This window comes from Histoplasma capsulatum, genomic scaffold, assembly GCF_000149585.1.
Source record: "Histoplasma capsulatum NAm1 scaffold_4 genomic scaffold, whole genome shotgun sequence".
Classification (NCBI taxonomy): Eukaryota; Fungi; Ascomycota; class Eurotiomycetes; order Onygenales; family Ajellomycetaceae; genus Histoplasma; species Histoplasma mississippiense.
In genome coordinates this window covers 2,173,859-2,187,233 of record NW_001813979.1, presented here as the reverse complement: position 1 = coordinate 2,187,233, position 13,375 = coordinate 2,173,859, and the positions used below count along the sequence as shown (strand labels likewise).

Sequence of the window (13,375 nt, the reverse complement as noted above, 5' to 3'; positions counted from 1 at the left end):
TCGGACACGAACATTGAATTCCAATCAAAAAAGCATATCAAGGTGAAACCCTCCTAGAGTACTTCTTCGCCTGCTTTTTTATCCAATATGCGTTCCGCTTAAAGTGGGTGCGGTTTTCCTCGCCCTGAGCAGCATCCCGTTTTGCGCGTGCATTTTGTTGGTTCGTCAATGCTGGATGAAAATCGTTCAAATGCAAGACCTTCGTATATTTCACTTCGAGAACCGCAATGTTCGGGGTCTGACTGCCATTGCGATACACCCATCTCACATCGGTTCGGCAGCCACCCCCTGAAGCCAATTCACCCCTACAATCAAGGCTGCCAGTGTTGAGAAGTCGATTTGCAACAACATTAACAGGATGAATAAGATAAAGAACTGATGCACGAAGTACGTCAGCTTCTGTATGAAGAAGGTGGCCTGGTTCAACTTGAGGCATGCGTTCCGCTAAGGAGCCGCTATTTGGAGTATGAGCGAGGAGTTGGTTGCGGGCATAGTTGATAAGAACGCTTGGGTTTTCTGTCACACAAGCGCTTGGAGGATCTTCTGCCACTGTTGAATGTGCACTTGAAGAAATAGATCTGTAATTGTTCGTAACTGCGGTATAGGGGAGATCATCCAGGGGTCGGCTGAAAGCCTCATAGATCGTTGGAGGGGCCATATTCGTGGTGAGAGAGTTGGCAGACACGACGATGCCACTTGAGTCCGGATGATAACATTCCCGGGGAGACACACCTGAAGGTTACAACCTCTATGTTGAGAGAGTGTCTGGGCAGAAGCCAGACCAGACAGCCTGACATAGAAGCTGGTTACCCAGCATCGTTGCCCAATAGGCAGCTGGACAGTGTATGGCTGTTGACCAAGCGACCTGAATTGCTTGGAATCTCCACCCACACCAGTGTTTAATGCCCGCACGTTCTTCATTTTACATTGCATGCCACAACGATGACTTATCCTTTGAGTGACAACTTTGCTCCAGGTTTAACTGCTCAAAGCCAGACCTGCCTTATGTTGTTGGCACGGTGTTTACATTTCGCTCACATAATCCGCCTTCACCCACAAGCACAAGTTACGATTGCTCGCTCACCTCTGAAGCTGCATATGAGAGAGAATCAATGCACCCTTTGGATCGTTGTATCAAACACCCTCCTCTTGCTGGATCAGATGGACCAACAACCAACAACTGCCGAATTGAAGATAGACGGGGCTGTCAGAATTGGAGATAATCACAGTGCTCAGCTAGTTACTGTTCAAATCCTACATACTTCACCTCCGAAGATGCTGCCAACCGACACAAATCTCCTTGCCAAGATCTATGACCCTCTCTACTTTGATCATGGACAAGATGATGTAGACCCTTTCCTTTGTGTTGACCGCGATTATGCACGTGACACTGCCGCCTACCTCGCACTCCCTCAGCTCTATGGGACTGTCATACCAAATTACTTCGGCTCATATACGCTTCAGTGGCCAATTGATGGAACTACCACGCGCTTGGTTCGACTGATCCTAATTGAGCTTGTTTCTGGGACATCTATGCAGCAACTGAGTCCCATGAAATTCTCGCAGAGAGATCGTCAGGCTGTTATAAAGGCTATAATTGATGCTGAAACATTGCTCTACACATGTAATGTCCGGCATGGGGACATACATCCGCGGAACATACTCTTACAGAACACAGCCAAAACTTGGAAGATAACAATCATTGATTTTGGGAAAGCAAGACTTGGGAGGACGCCATATCCAGAAGAGGAGCAACGATATCTCCCTGAAGTTTCAATTTCACCGCTGCTCCGCTGGAATAAGGCTTGGGGGTTTTGGCATGTCTTTGATGCCTGGGTTGATTGGGACTGGCAATCTTGGCTTGAGGATGTATATGAGGATACAAGAGTTTCGATCACAGATCACATGAGGTCAGTCTGGCTACTATCTATTCTGACTCAACCTCTGGAGCCATTGCCGGATTTTTAATGGCTCAGAGCAGGGACATGTTTTGATGGACAACTAAAGCGCTGAGCCGAATGATTGGCCATCGGCCTTGTGGGAACAGTAACGTCCCTCCATAACTTAAAAAGTAGTTGCACGTCCAGCCTAGAGCACTATTGTTATGGTATGATATTTTTTTGGTCTCGTTTGTTTGTTCTTCTTGTTTTTCTGAGAAAGTTATGCAATGCTAAGATATCTAAGAAGTCTAATAATCGAATGTTCGCTACCTGACAAGTGTAGAGCTTAGACGAGCATTCATACAAGCTATCATGCTCTCGATCTGTATTCAGCCACCCACTCTGTTGACACGGAAACTATGTGGACCCTATTTGCTGTCATCAATTTAGAGCTAGCACCGCCCCACAAATCACTCCTAGCTGCCGCATTAAATTATCCGTCAGCCACCTGCAGAGACCCGTAAGGTCATTAGACCAAAAAAATAAACAAATAAATAAGAAAATAAGAAAAATAAAGAATAAAGAAAAAACCCAATCATGTCGACACAACAATATGGCACATGGAAGGCCGAACGTGAAGCGGCGACTCAGCGATCGTCACGTCTGAGGAGGTTGTCCTCATCTATCAGGAACTGCCGCAAAACCGAGTCTTTGCTCTTCTTATCAATCTGATAGGTGCCCGTCGGAAGTGTATACAACACTTGTTCGGTGTCGTCCTGCAGCCCTAGCCAGCAAGCGATCAGAAAGCCTTCTACCTCCCAGGCTACACGATCAGCAGTGTCGGGGAAGGGCTCCAATCCACTGCCCATATCACATCCTTGTTGCTCAAATGATTTTTCGTATACGTCTCTCCAGGCCAAATAGAAAGGTGCCAGAATAGGATAACGATCCTTGATCGTCTTTTCGTCGACGTGGCTTTCATCGCTGGGATTCTGGGGCCACAGAGGGTCATACCAAAGGTATGATGTTTGCCAGTCGGGGAACATCCGATAACCGTAGCGTGTTGATGTGGTTATTCCAGCTTCCATCTTTTCCCCGCTCTTAATTTTCTGGAGATGCGAGTGCGAGTCAGCATAGACAGTGATTGAGCCACTGATGTTGCTGTAATCAACACTATTTAGCCGGAGGCCGTAACCCGTTAGGAGCAACAAAGATGGTTCGCCGCTTTCTGGCACATCTGTTACGTTCTCGTCCAATACTGGAGATTTTGGCCATGCGATCATATATTTGCACCGTCGTACGATCGACTTTAAGTGAGCTACCAGCCCAGAAAGGTAACCACGAACGAGTTTAAATAAGGAGCGAGTGCTGGTGGGGTGATTTCACGGTCGGACAGGTTATGACGATCAGTCTTGAGGTTGATATCCTGCCCCAGCATACGCGACATCGTTTCAGTCATGATAGTGGATGGATACCGCTGAATGGCGATCTGGAGTGGTCTTAAAGGACTTGCCATCGTTGGGAATAGAATGAGAAGGGTTGTGGTCAGCGGCACCCACGTCTAGGAGGATAACGTTGTTGTATTTAACTAGGCGAGAGCGACACAACCTTTATGTTAGGAGACAAGTTAGCAAAACTGGGATGGCAGACTGGGAAGGAAGAATGTGAGCCATACCTTGCCGGGAGTGAATGCAGAGTACATCTTGATCAAACCATGAAAGTAGCCGGAGGACAGAGATTGGCGGCAGGACAAGATCACAAGGATGCAGCCGATAATAGCCAACCAAATTGACATATTTGATGAAAGCAATAAATTCAAAAAGCCATACCAGTAAGGCAAAATGCAGCAGAGGATCCACCTTAGTCATTTTGTCATAAAGCTAAATCAAGAGAGTTCCCATTATGATGGTTAGCTGGGTTGGAATTGTAAGAAGCACACTCCTAAACTCCATAGATGGGAACAATTTTCCCCAAGCGGCGAAGCTCTGCCACACCCCTGTGTGATGGCGGCATACATTTTCCTAGAATCCTAGAATCAGATCAAAGTGATCTGGCTTCATTCAGTTTTTTTTTTTTTTTTTTTTTTTTTTTTTTTTTTTTTTTTTTTTTTTTCAAAATCAGCTCATATTGAAACTCTTCTTCAAAGAGCCAGCATTTGAGAGTTTGGTTATATATAGACATTAACTGTTGAACCGAATTTTCAGCAGATAAAAGATGTAACTATGTAGCTTTTTTGATAGTTAATTATCTTCGTTGGCATCAAAACTATAATGATTAATTCAAAATTACTCTCTATGAACGATGGACGGGGAAATGGACAGGAAGGAGGTTATGAATTCCTACGCGTTTGCCATCCTTGGTTCATCTACAGATTACTGTACTTGTTTCTTGATTAACTACCAGCTAATTTATAGCGCCTAGTCCAGCCTGAAATCGCATTCTAAGTATTACGAAACTTGAAAAGAGGTACTCCTGTACATTCAGTCCTGCAACTTATCTCCTTGGGAGCATCATTGGGTAAGATTGAAGCCGATACTACCCACAAGGGCCACAGATGCACAGTTCGCCATCGAAATAATAACAAGACATCAATCTAGAATAACATTACCAGCATCTACATCTGTACATACGACCATAGGGAGTGGAAAGCAGGGCTTCCCGTCCGCTCAGCCATACTTAAGCCACTATACAACGTGCCCAACCGCATGTCGAGCCTCCGAGTTGCTGCCGCTTCAAGAGTGATGGTCGCGCGACGCGAGGGTGAGTGCGGGTGAGTGCGGGTGAGTATGGGTGTGCTGGGTGAAGACATGGGTGAGATTGGAATGACACTGTGTGATTGCAGGTAGGCCAGGAGGAATTGCCAGCCCTACCTCCAGAACTATTTAAGATAGACCGGACGGTCCGTAAAATTGAGGTTTTACTCTTTCATTCTTCAATTCTCTTCCCACCATCGGACCCTCCCGCACCCATCACGTGACTAAAATGGATGACAAACTGACCAAGACGCTGGAAGATCGGTTGAAATGTGCTGCATCTCGGGGATTCACTGCTGAGTATCAGCAACAACAAGAAGAGCAAGACAACGTTGTTTGCTTTCGAAAGCTCGCCCCTGCTACTGTAGCTAAACAAGAGCGAGCTGTAGATTGGGCACTGTACGCTTCGGACACATGATGCTAGATGATTTGTGCTGATTCAATTCAGTTGGAGGCATTCTCGCAACGAGCCTATACATGCGAATTTCGATAAAGACGAGCCCGATCCCACTCCTCGGACCCTAAAGCTATTTGCAAGAGAGCTTGATCGCATACCGCACGCCTCTCCTCCGTCAAGACTGTGTGTGGTTACTTTATCTCCTTCACCTCAAAGTGGGAGCGTCACACTGACCGAAGCATCTCAAAGGCCGTGAGGCAAGACGTTCTTAATGCATGTTATCTTCCTGCTTCTCGTATCTCTGTTCCTCTTATTTCTGTTCCTGCAGCGCTGACTAGATGATAGCATGTAAGAACCGAGCTACAAGTCAAGTACAATCTGCCCACAGTGGTTCGCGAGCCATTCCATGTGACTCATCAAGACATCAAGCTACTCCAGCATCGCCTATTTGGCGAGGACGAGCATGACTATGAACATGAGTCTGCAAGGGTCCAGATTGGAGCTGCTCTCTCGCTCTTTGCAGGTTCAGCCGCGCGAGCTGGTGCGGTCGTTGAATCGAGCAGCTACCGGAATACAAACGAGTGCCTCTACTATAAGGTATGAGAAAAGACCTAGCCATAAGCTTGGATGAAGTGGTTGCTAACATATTTGCAGCATCTTACCTTTAATATTAAACGGACGAGCGGATCAGAGGAAGTGATACGCTGGGTCACCCTTGATCCTGAGTTTTTGAAAGGGCATCGTTACCGAGACGATGAGATATTGTAAGTTCGTATCCCCCGCTGCCCGTTGATCGATGAGCTCATGGCGATGCTTAGACCCAGAACCTGGTTCAATTCTCATCCTGTACTCGGGTTGGGGTTTCTCTTTTGGGTGTCTGTCATTGGACTCGCAGACCATGCATTCAGAGGAATCTCAACAATCGATGAGCTGCTGGAGAAACGCCCGCCAAAAGGAAAGGAATCCTGGACACTTCAGTGGAATGATAATGTCAGAGACCGTCCCTTTCTCCGGATGGTCGCTGTTGAAGGACGTAGCCACGACCGCGCGTTGACTTTCTCATCGCTGCGCCATCATATCACGAGTTTGGCCCAACGAGACGGCTTTAGAGATCCCCTACGCGTCCACGGAATCCGAGGCGGAATGGCAAACAAAATAGACCGTACGTTAGTATCTAGTGTCTCGTGGCTGGTTGGATTGAGCTAATAATGGTGCCTAGCCAACGCATCCACGGCTTCCCGTAATCAGGGCCTTGATCATAAAAACTCAGCAACATTTGTGAAGTACCAATCACAACTTAAGTCTCTGGACATGCAAGCTTTGTTTTATGATCTCAAACCGGACTACGAATGCCGTGACATGGAGCGAAGTATGGCCCATCATCGAGATCCAAATGTTCCTCTAAACCTCGATGCTGAGGCTGTTGCTGAGTTCATGCATGACGACGAAATCGTGTCAATCAACAAAAAAATTTGTTGAATTGACCCGGCAAATCGCAGGCGAGCCGGATAAATACCCAATTTTGACTTCGGAGCGGACTACGTTGTATTCTATTAAAGCCAGAAAGCTTCGGTCAAAGCGACAAGATTTTACTGCTAGTTGGTGGGCGGCTAGCTATGATGAATACATTGCGGGAAATGAGTTCAACGAAAAGGATACAACGAATCTCTTTGATATCTACTCCAAATACATACCTGAAAGGGCTCGACTCAAAGAGAACCTTTTCAAAGAGGCCTCCCTTGATAGTGAGGTTGGCAGGCAGTGTCTGCAAGATGCAGTAAATCTTTGCATGTCAACAGAAAGAGTTGCATATTACCCCGGGCTATCGCCAGTTGATGGACTGTGTCCTGTGTGCTCTTGTTCAATGTCTAGGTCGGTTCTAACACATCATGCCTCTCTCTGCTGGCTGCTAATGTTCTAGCAGTGTCTCCCTTCAGTTCCGCGCAAAACATATTCTGCAGTGCAGGAGAAAATCGATGAATGCCGCACCTTATCAGCAGCAATACCAGAACGGCAAAAGGGCCCATCGACGAGTCGGCCGCGTATTTCTCGAATTCTGTTATCTTTGTACCCTCTTCTGCAATGACGAGGCCGACTGGGCTCGGCACTGCAAAACCCATTTGCAAAATCTCCAACCCCGATGTGGTAGGCTTACATTCCGCTACACACTTGTTGCCCCTGGATTCTGCCCATTCTGTTTGGGTGACGAGAGGATGCCACCGGAAAGACGGTTTACACAATGGATGAAAACTGCCACCCTACTGAATCATATTGACAATCAGCATTTGAGCAAGTTGAGTTTCGAGAAAGCTATTTTATGCCCTCATCCCTGCTGTGGTGACACAAATTACAAGGGCGTGACAGGTCTTAAACGCCATTTCTACAATGTCCATACGCTCAGGGAATCTCGTTCGAACTGCGTTTCGAGGAAGAGAACATGGGATTTCAGTGACGATCGTGCTCAGCTGGATGAAGCACGACCTGTGGAAAACTCTGGGGTTGACAGAGCTACGGTTGAAGAATCGTGCCAGCCCAGGGATCAGTGCGACGGTCCGCCACAGCCCGCGAGCAAAAAGCGCCGTTCCTCACCCTGAGCCAAGACAAGATGATACAACAGACATCTAGGGAAGTAAATGATGGGTCGAATGCGCTACTAGCTGGCTGCATAGCGTCTAATTTGGCCCCTCGGGACCATTTAGTTGGAAGGAATGCGGCATCGGTTGGGTCCAAGCTCACGCTATCCTTCATCCTTGACTTGCCATACTATTCAGCAGCTAGAAGAAAATCGAGGCTCTACTCTTCAATTCCTAATCACTAAACTGTCCCAATTTCCGCAGAGTTGATAAAGTCGTAGCCTTAATTCGCTGTAGGAGCCAAGTGGCGAGTCTGTTTCGAAACATCTTTTCTACATGCGGACAGTATACATAAAATTATATTTTGCCCTGTGGTTCACAGGAAGAGAGATGTTCTAAGAAAACAAGAAGAAGCTAATATCAAGAACAATTCAATAATCCACTCTGTTTCTATTGTGATGCCAGTCATTTTGCTCTGCGAGTGTACTGTCGTGAAGTGGGCTTGCAAGCATTGATAGAACAGATCCTGGAAACAGCTGCAAGTGCATATTTTATTGAGAACGAAATCGGCGCGCAAAAATCCTAGTGTTAGTGTAACTAGGTCCAACACTCTCCTACCGAATCTGTAATGCATCGCAGACAGAATCGGCGCGCATCTCACATGCATACTTAACACCGCAGATGCCGCCATTTATACCCTCAACTTCACATCTATGCGGAGACAAATGGATAGCTGCTGATCATGGCAGAGCCACGTAACCACAACCGTTCCTACTGGAGGACTAAATGCCGAAGGGCATTATCAGATCACATCTGTAAGGTCAACCAAAGAAAGATAAATGTCCCATTCAGTTAACAAAATCAAACAGGGAAGACCTTGAAGATCCGAGTTGATCCGGCTGATGTGCGCTTGATCCCAAATGTCAATACATCTTATAGATGGAAGGCAGCTCCCTCAATCAAGCAACTGCTCAAAACGCATCTTAGCAAACACTCAATCAGAGCGTACAAGACATTGTGCCAAGCAGTGGATGAAAATTTGGAGAGAAAGCTTTTACAGGCTATTTTTGCAGAAGAATTGCTACAAGTGTCAGAAGATGACGATGACCAGGCTGACACAGGCTCAATAAATATGGTATCCCACGCTGTTCTAGCTAGAAATGAAGAGTTAGAATCTGAGGAGCTGGTACAATGGAAGCTACAAGCAGCCTGTGAGGTGAAAAGAAGAGAGCTTGCTGAGGAAACCATAGAGAATTTAAAGAGACTGAGTGAGGAACAGCAGGCAAAGATCATACATCTCGAAGGAGAAGCTAAGCAATGGCTATCAACGACCAAGTTCTTTCAACAGACTGCTGGCGAATGGTTACAGAGAGTGACTGAGGCTATCTCACCTCTACAGACAGTTCAGTCAGAGCTCTTATCAATGACACAAAGCAGTTAATGAATTGCTAAAATTATAATTGGAGAAACAATATCCCTTTCGTATTTAAAACATGATGGCGGTTAGTGGTAATTCAGGCCCTGTCTAGCGCTTCTAATGTACCTTTTCCGCCAGACATTTCATGCATTATTTGATTGGTAAAGCTAGAAACGCAGCCCCATGACAGGGAAGAAGATATAGACGATGGATTTAGTTCAGTGCATAGCATCGGAGATATACTTCACGCGAAAAGACATGGATCCAGGTGATGGTATTTTCTCGGCATAAAATGCCATGGCATTTCGCGAACGTGCGCACGCCGAAAGGAACTTCTTCTGCGAGCCATTTTCTGGTGCAGGCTGGTTCAGTTGCACTATATAAATATTACGAATCGTTTGCCTCCTGTCCCTGCCATGCGTCAAACATGGAGCACATGGAGGATATTGACGGCCACACAGCCAACCCGGAGACGGTAGAGGCCATCCGGCATTTCCGAGGGTACGCAAAGATTGACCTTTCACATTTTCGGCTGGAGGATGACCACGTCCTCGGCTCCCGGCCCGTAGGCCAGAATGTCGAGAGTCAAAATGTCTTGAGACTGCTAAAATTATTTGAGTCTGTGGGTTGTGACCGTGAGGACCCTGAGAATTATGTTCCTGTTCTCATTAGCCAGAATACTTTGAGCCAGGCAATAGATGACTCCAGGACGACACAGGTCGTGCTTTTAAATGGTATCGAACCCCCAAATCTAATCTTGGGGCATGGCACAAGGCTTCTATGTTTGCAGGGCAAAAGCCGCATACGAGCGGCGCAGGAATTTTTCTCACCTGGTGAGAGATGGTGGGGAGCAAGACTTTATCTAGACAGTAAGTCCTGCCCTTTTTCTCACGAGTATGATATTCCACTAACTAGTGGAAAGGCCTTCCAGCTGCTGCGAGAGATCGGCTGCGAGAAAAGTACTCAAATGAGCAGAATTTCGGCGATGGTGACATCTATCGCAACCTCCGCTATCATCAGCTACGGGGTAATGGTCCTCGAGCGGAAGCCTGGTGGGCAAGGTGGAGTTCCCCTAAACGCCGCCATGTGCGCCAGATGCAGAAACAGGAGCGACTGCTAAACCAATTTGATCGCCTCTTACCGTATGTTGGGCTGTGGGCCTCAGTCAATGTTAAACTCTTTCGGCGTATTGTTGACTCCAGATGTTATGAGGTGAGTCTCCTGCCCATAAATGTTTGTTGTTAGGGCATGCTGATTTCTTAACAGGAGTCGATTAATTACTTAGACCAGACTTTTAAAGTCTGGTCTGTGCTTCCTCATGATGCTGCTGCTCTGGTTGATGCACAGTCAGTGCATCTCTTAGAGGGTCTGATGCCAGCATACTCTCTAGTGGATCAGAAACGTATTCAAGATCTGATGAACAACAGAGAAATATTTCCTGCACTTATAGATTCAGAGAGAAGAAGCAAGGTTTTGGAACGTTTGCTTCAGGTCTCCGGAAGAATACTCTCTCTTCACACTTTCAGTCAGGACTTACTATTCCTAGAACTCCCTAGCAAAGCATTACGTGGTCTTCTTCCGAAAACTTTTAAGGGCTCTGTCAGGAATGCACTGTTGAAGAAATATGTGCATACTGAAAATTCATACATCATCCAAACATCTGCAGCAGGTTACAGAATAGCAGCAGGTACTTTGAAAGCAGCATCGTATCTATCATACGTTCCGCTGTGGCTCTGTGCTATACGGCTATTCGTCAGCCCGCTCAAGGATTCTCACACGTCTGAGGCTATCCATACGTTTTCCTCTATCCGAGGTTTGCCTTTTTTGGCAGACGAAGCCATAAGCTTAGGTTTTAGCTCCACAGAGATTAAAAAGTTATCTAACCAGGATGCCAATGAACAGACGTGCCGCTATTTCGTTGAGCATATGTGTCAGGTCGAACTCTATGAACCAGAGCCAAAGAGACTTAGTGACGCTGTGCGCAGAATACAAAACACTCTAAAGCAACTGCAGGAGAAAAGAAAAATAGCTGATGGAGTGCCAGTATTCAGTAAAAATGCAACGAGCGAGCCTCTTTGTCGTCGGTATAATCGACCCCTTGCCTCCCACCTTGAGAGTGACCGGTGTTATTTTTTCATTGAGCATATTTACGGTACTGATCAATCTATTGCTCATCATCCGACTTCAATTGCGGTTACACGGGAGATAATATTCTCTTTCTTTGGGAAGGAACCCATATATGATCAAATTTTGGAACTTCCGGAATCTCCAGAGCATGAAGATCATCCAACAGGCAGCCCTGGCATCCCATTGGAACGACCCACCCTGCCGTGGCAAACAAGTAGTTATATGGAGTCGACACCACCTACAGAATCCTGGGTTCATGAAGATCATTCATCAGGTAGCCGAGACGTCCCATTTGAGCGATCTATCCTGCCAGGGCAATCTTCCATTTTAAGCAGCTACGTGCCCTCGGGCACGAATAAGCTAACGGTCCCCCAAGCATCAGGATTTGAAGACTTTAGCGGCGACCCAAATACGAGGCTTGCCATAGCAGCGAATCGCAGTACAGATGAGATATTGAACATGTGGTATGCTTCTCAAGACGACGGCCTCATTGTCTTCTATATGTTTTCTACTCGACAATTCTACAAATTTTGGAATGATGACTTCGCTCTTCAATCTACGATATTCTTACTATCTAAAGATCACTTTTTCATGCATTATGTCGGGAAAAAAGGTCAAAGTTTACCTGATGAAAGAATCCTGGCAGTAGCCAAAGAGGAGAGATTGTTATTTGTTGGTCCAAAGACAGCTCCTGGAATATCCATCACAGCTTCTGCATCAGTAGATGATATTGAGAAATACGTGTCGATGTATGATACTAAAACTGGAAAGCGGAAGGCGGGACGGCTAACAAGATCAAGGCAAGAAGAAGAAGAAGAAGAGCAGGATGATCCGAAGCGGACTCGTGAAGTACATCCGCAGGATGAGATAGACGAAGAACTCTAGAAATTGGAATGTAACTTAGCTGTAAACTCCCTAGGCCCTTTTTCTCTCTCTGATAGAGAATAGCCACCTCTGCCACAATAAATTCTTAGCATTAACTTTTAGAGAATTGGCTTGCACATCATTTTGACTTGCAGATCTTTTTAGCTTGCAGTTTTGACTTGCAGATCTTTTTTGCTTTTTTAAATAGTTTTAAGCTTGCGGACTCTTTTTCTTATATGTTTAAGCTTGCCAATTTTCAGCCATCGGCTGCGTCTGTTCACATATAAGTTCTTATTGCCACACAAAGCGACCAGATAAAGTTGCCTTTCGTAACTATAATTTTTGTTTATGTATCAATTTTTTAATTATGACTGATATCTCTCAATGAACAAGCAGTTATCTCATTCTAACTTAGTCTTTAGTGTATTGGTTCTGTCTTTCTCTTTGCCGCTGCCAGGGTGTTATTCAGCATTAGGGCGCACAAATACAAGAGTTCGACATTATGGCGCATCAGTGATTGGTGTGAAGCATGCTACCTATGTTGTTTTTTGATTCAGGATTGCACTCGGGCAGATGGATATCAGAAAGTGCCTGTAATGCTAGCGATTTACAAAGAGAACCAGCAGCTAAAAGAGACTAGATGATCTCAACAGGAAGATGGAAAGAGAGCCTGGAGCATCTTTTATAGCAGTTAGAGAGCTAGCTAAAAACAGCAGCGATTTAACTATAAGATTCAATCTATACATTGTGTAAAGGGGCCACTGCCGTCCCTAGGGCCACTGCCTTCCCTGGGTTCACTGCCTTCCCTAGTTCACTACCGCCCCTAGGTTCACTGCCGTCCCTGGGGCCACTGCCGTCCCTAGGGCCACTGCCTTCCCTGGGTTCACTGCCTTCCCTGGGTTCACTACCGTCCCTGGGTTCACTACCGTCCCTGGGTTCACTACCGTCCCTGGGTTACTACCGTCCCTAGGTTCACTGCCGTCCCTGGGCCACTGCCGTTCTTCTTCTTCTTCTTCTATTCAATTTAACGTCCGGCCCAGCCGCTTTCCGCAGCTATGCAGACGATGGGTATCTATAGCTAATATACATCATATAATACAGTCTAGATGGTAGCCAAGGTCCTCCAGTGGGTCCCCCTGACTCCTGTTTGTCCTATAAACCGAAAGAACTCAGTGCATGCCTTATCGTATTTTGTCCTCCGTAATTGCTCCATATTGCCCGAGGAGTCTAGTTAAGATCATAAATCTTGCAGCCTTCTTAGCTAGCTTAGGCGTCGTCAAGATCTCCTTGAGATCCAACCTTTCCCCCCTTCCTTCCCCGTTTTCCCATGTTTCCGTTCTGAGGTTGTTAAACCTAGGGCACGC

At 46.2% G+C, this 13,375-nt stretch overlaps 4 protein-coding genes across 4 annotated transcripts; 2 read left to right on the top strand and 2 right to left on the bottom strand.

Annotated features, from left to right (window-relative positions):
* Positions 1–2,527: 2,527 nt before the first annotated feature.
* On the bottom strand, positions 2,528–3,748 carry HCAG_04651 (predicted protein; the record flags this gene model as incomplete). Its single annotated transcript, XM_001540761.1, has 4 exons — positions 2,528–3,053; positions 3,227–3,369; positions 3,440–3,468; positions 3,556–3,748. 4 exons carry the CDS (start codon positions 3,746–3,748, stop codon positions 2,528–2,530), a joined length of 891 nt encoding a protein of 296 aa, XP_001540811.1.
* Positions 3,749–4,862: 1,114 nt separating this feature from the next.
* On the top strand, positions 4,863–7,624 carry HCAG_04650 (conserved hypothetical protein; the record flags this gene model as incomplete). Its single annotated transcript, XM_001540760.1, has 8 exons — positions 4,863–5,032; positions 5,082–5,213; positions 5,384–5,627; positions 5,685–5,794; positions 5,849–6,192; positions 6,250–6,399; positions 6,530–6,902; positions 6,952–7,624. 8 exons carry the CDS (start codon positions 4,863–4,865, stop codon positions 7,622–7,624), a joined length of 2,196 nt encoding a protein of 731 aa, XP_001540810.1.
* Positions 7,625–9,312: 1,688 nt separating this feature from the next.
* On the top strand, positions 9,313–12,032 carry HCAG_04649 (predicted protein; the record flags this gene model as incomplete). The annotated part of the gene is made up of 3 exons (XM_001540759.1): positions 9,313–9,889; positions 9,952–10,232; positions 10,287–12,032. 3 exons carry the CDS (start codon positions 9,313–9,315, stop codon positions 12,030–12,032), a joined length of 2,604 nt encoding a protein of 867 aa, XP_001540809.1.
* A 785-nt stretch (positions 12,033–12,817) lies between these two features.
* Positions 12,818–13,224, bottom strand: HCAG_04648 (predicted protein; the record flags this gene model as incomplete). The annotated part of the gene is made up of 2 exons (XM_001540758.1): positions 12,818–12,995; positions 13,181–13,224. 2 exons carry the CDS (start codon positions 13,222–13,224, stop codon positions 12,818–12,820), a joined length of 222 nt encoding a protein of 73 aa, XP_001540808.1.
* Positions 13,225–13,375: the final 151 nt, after the last annotated feature.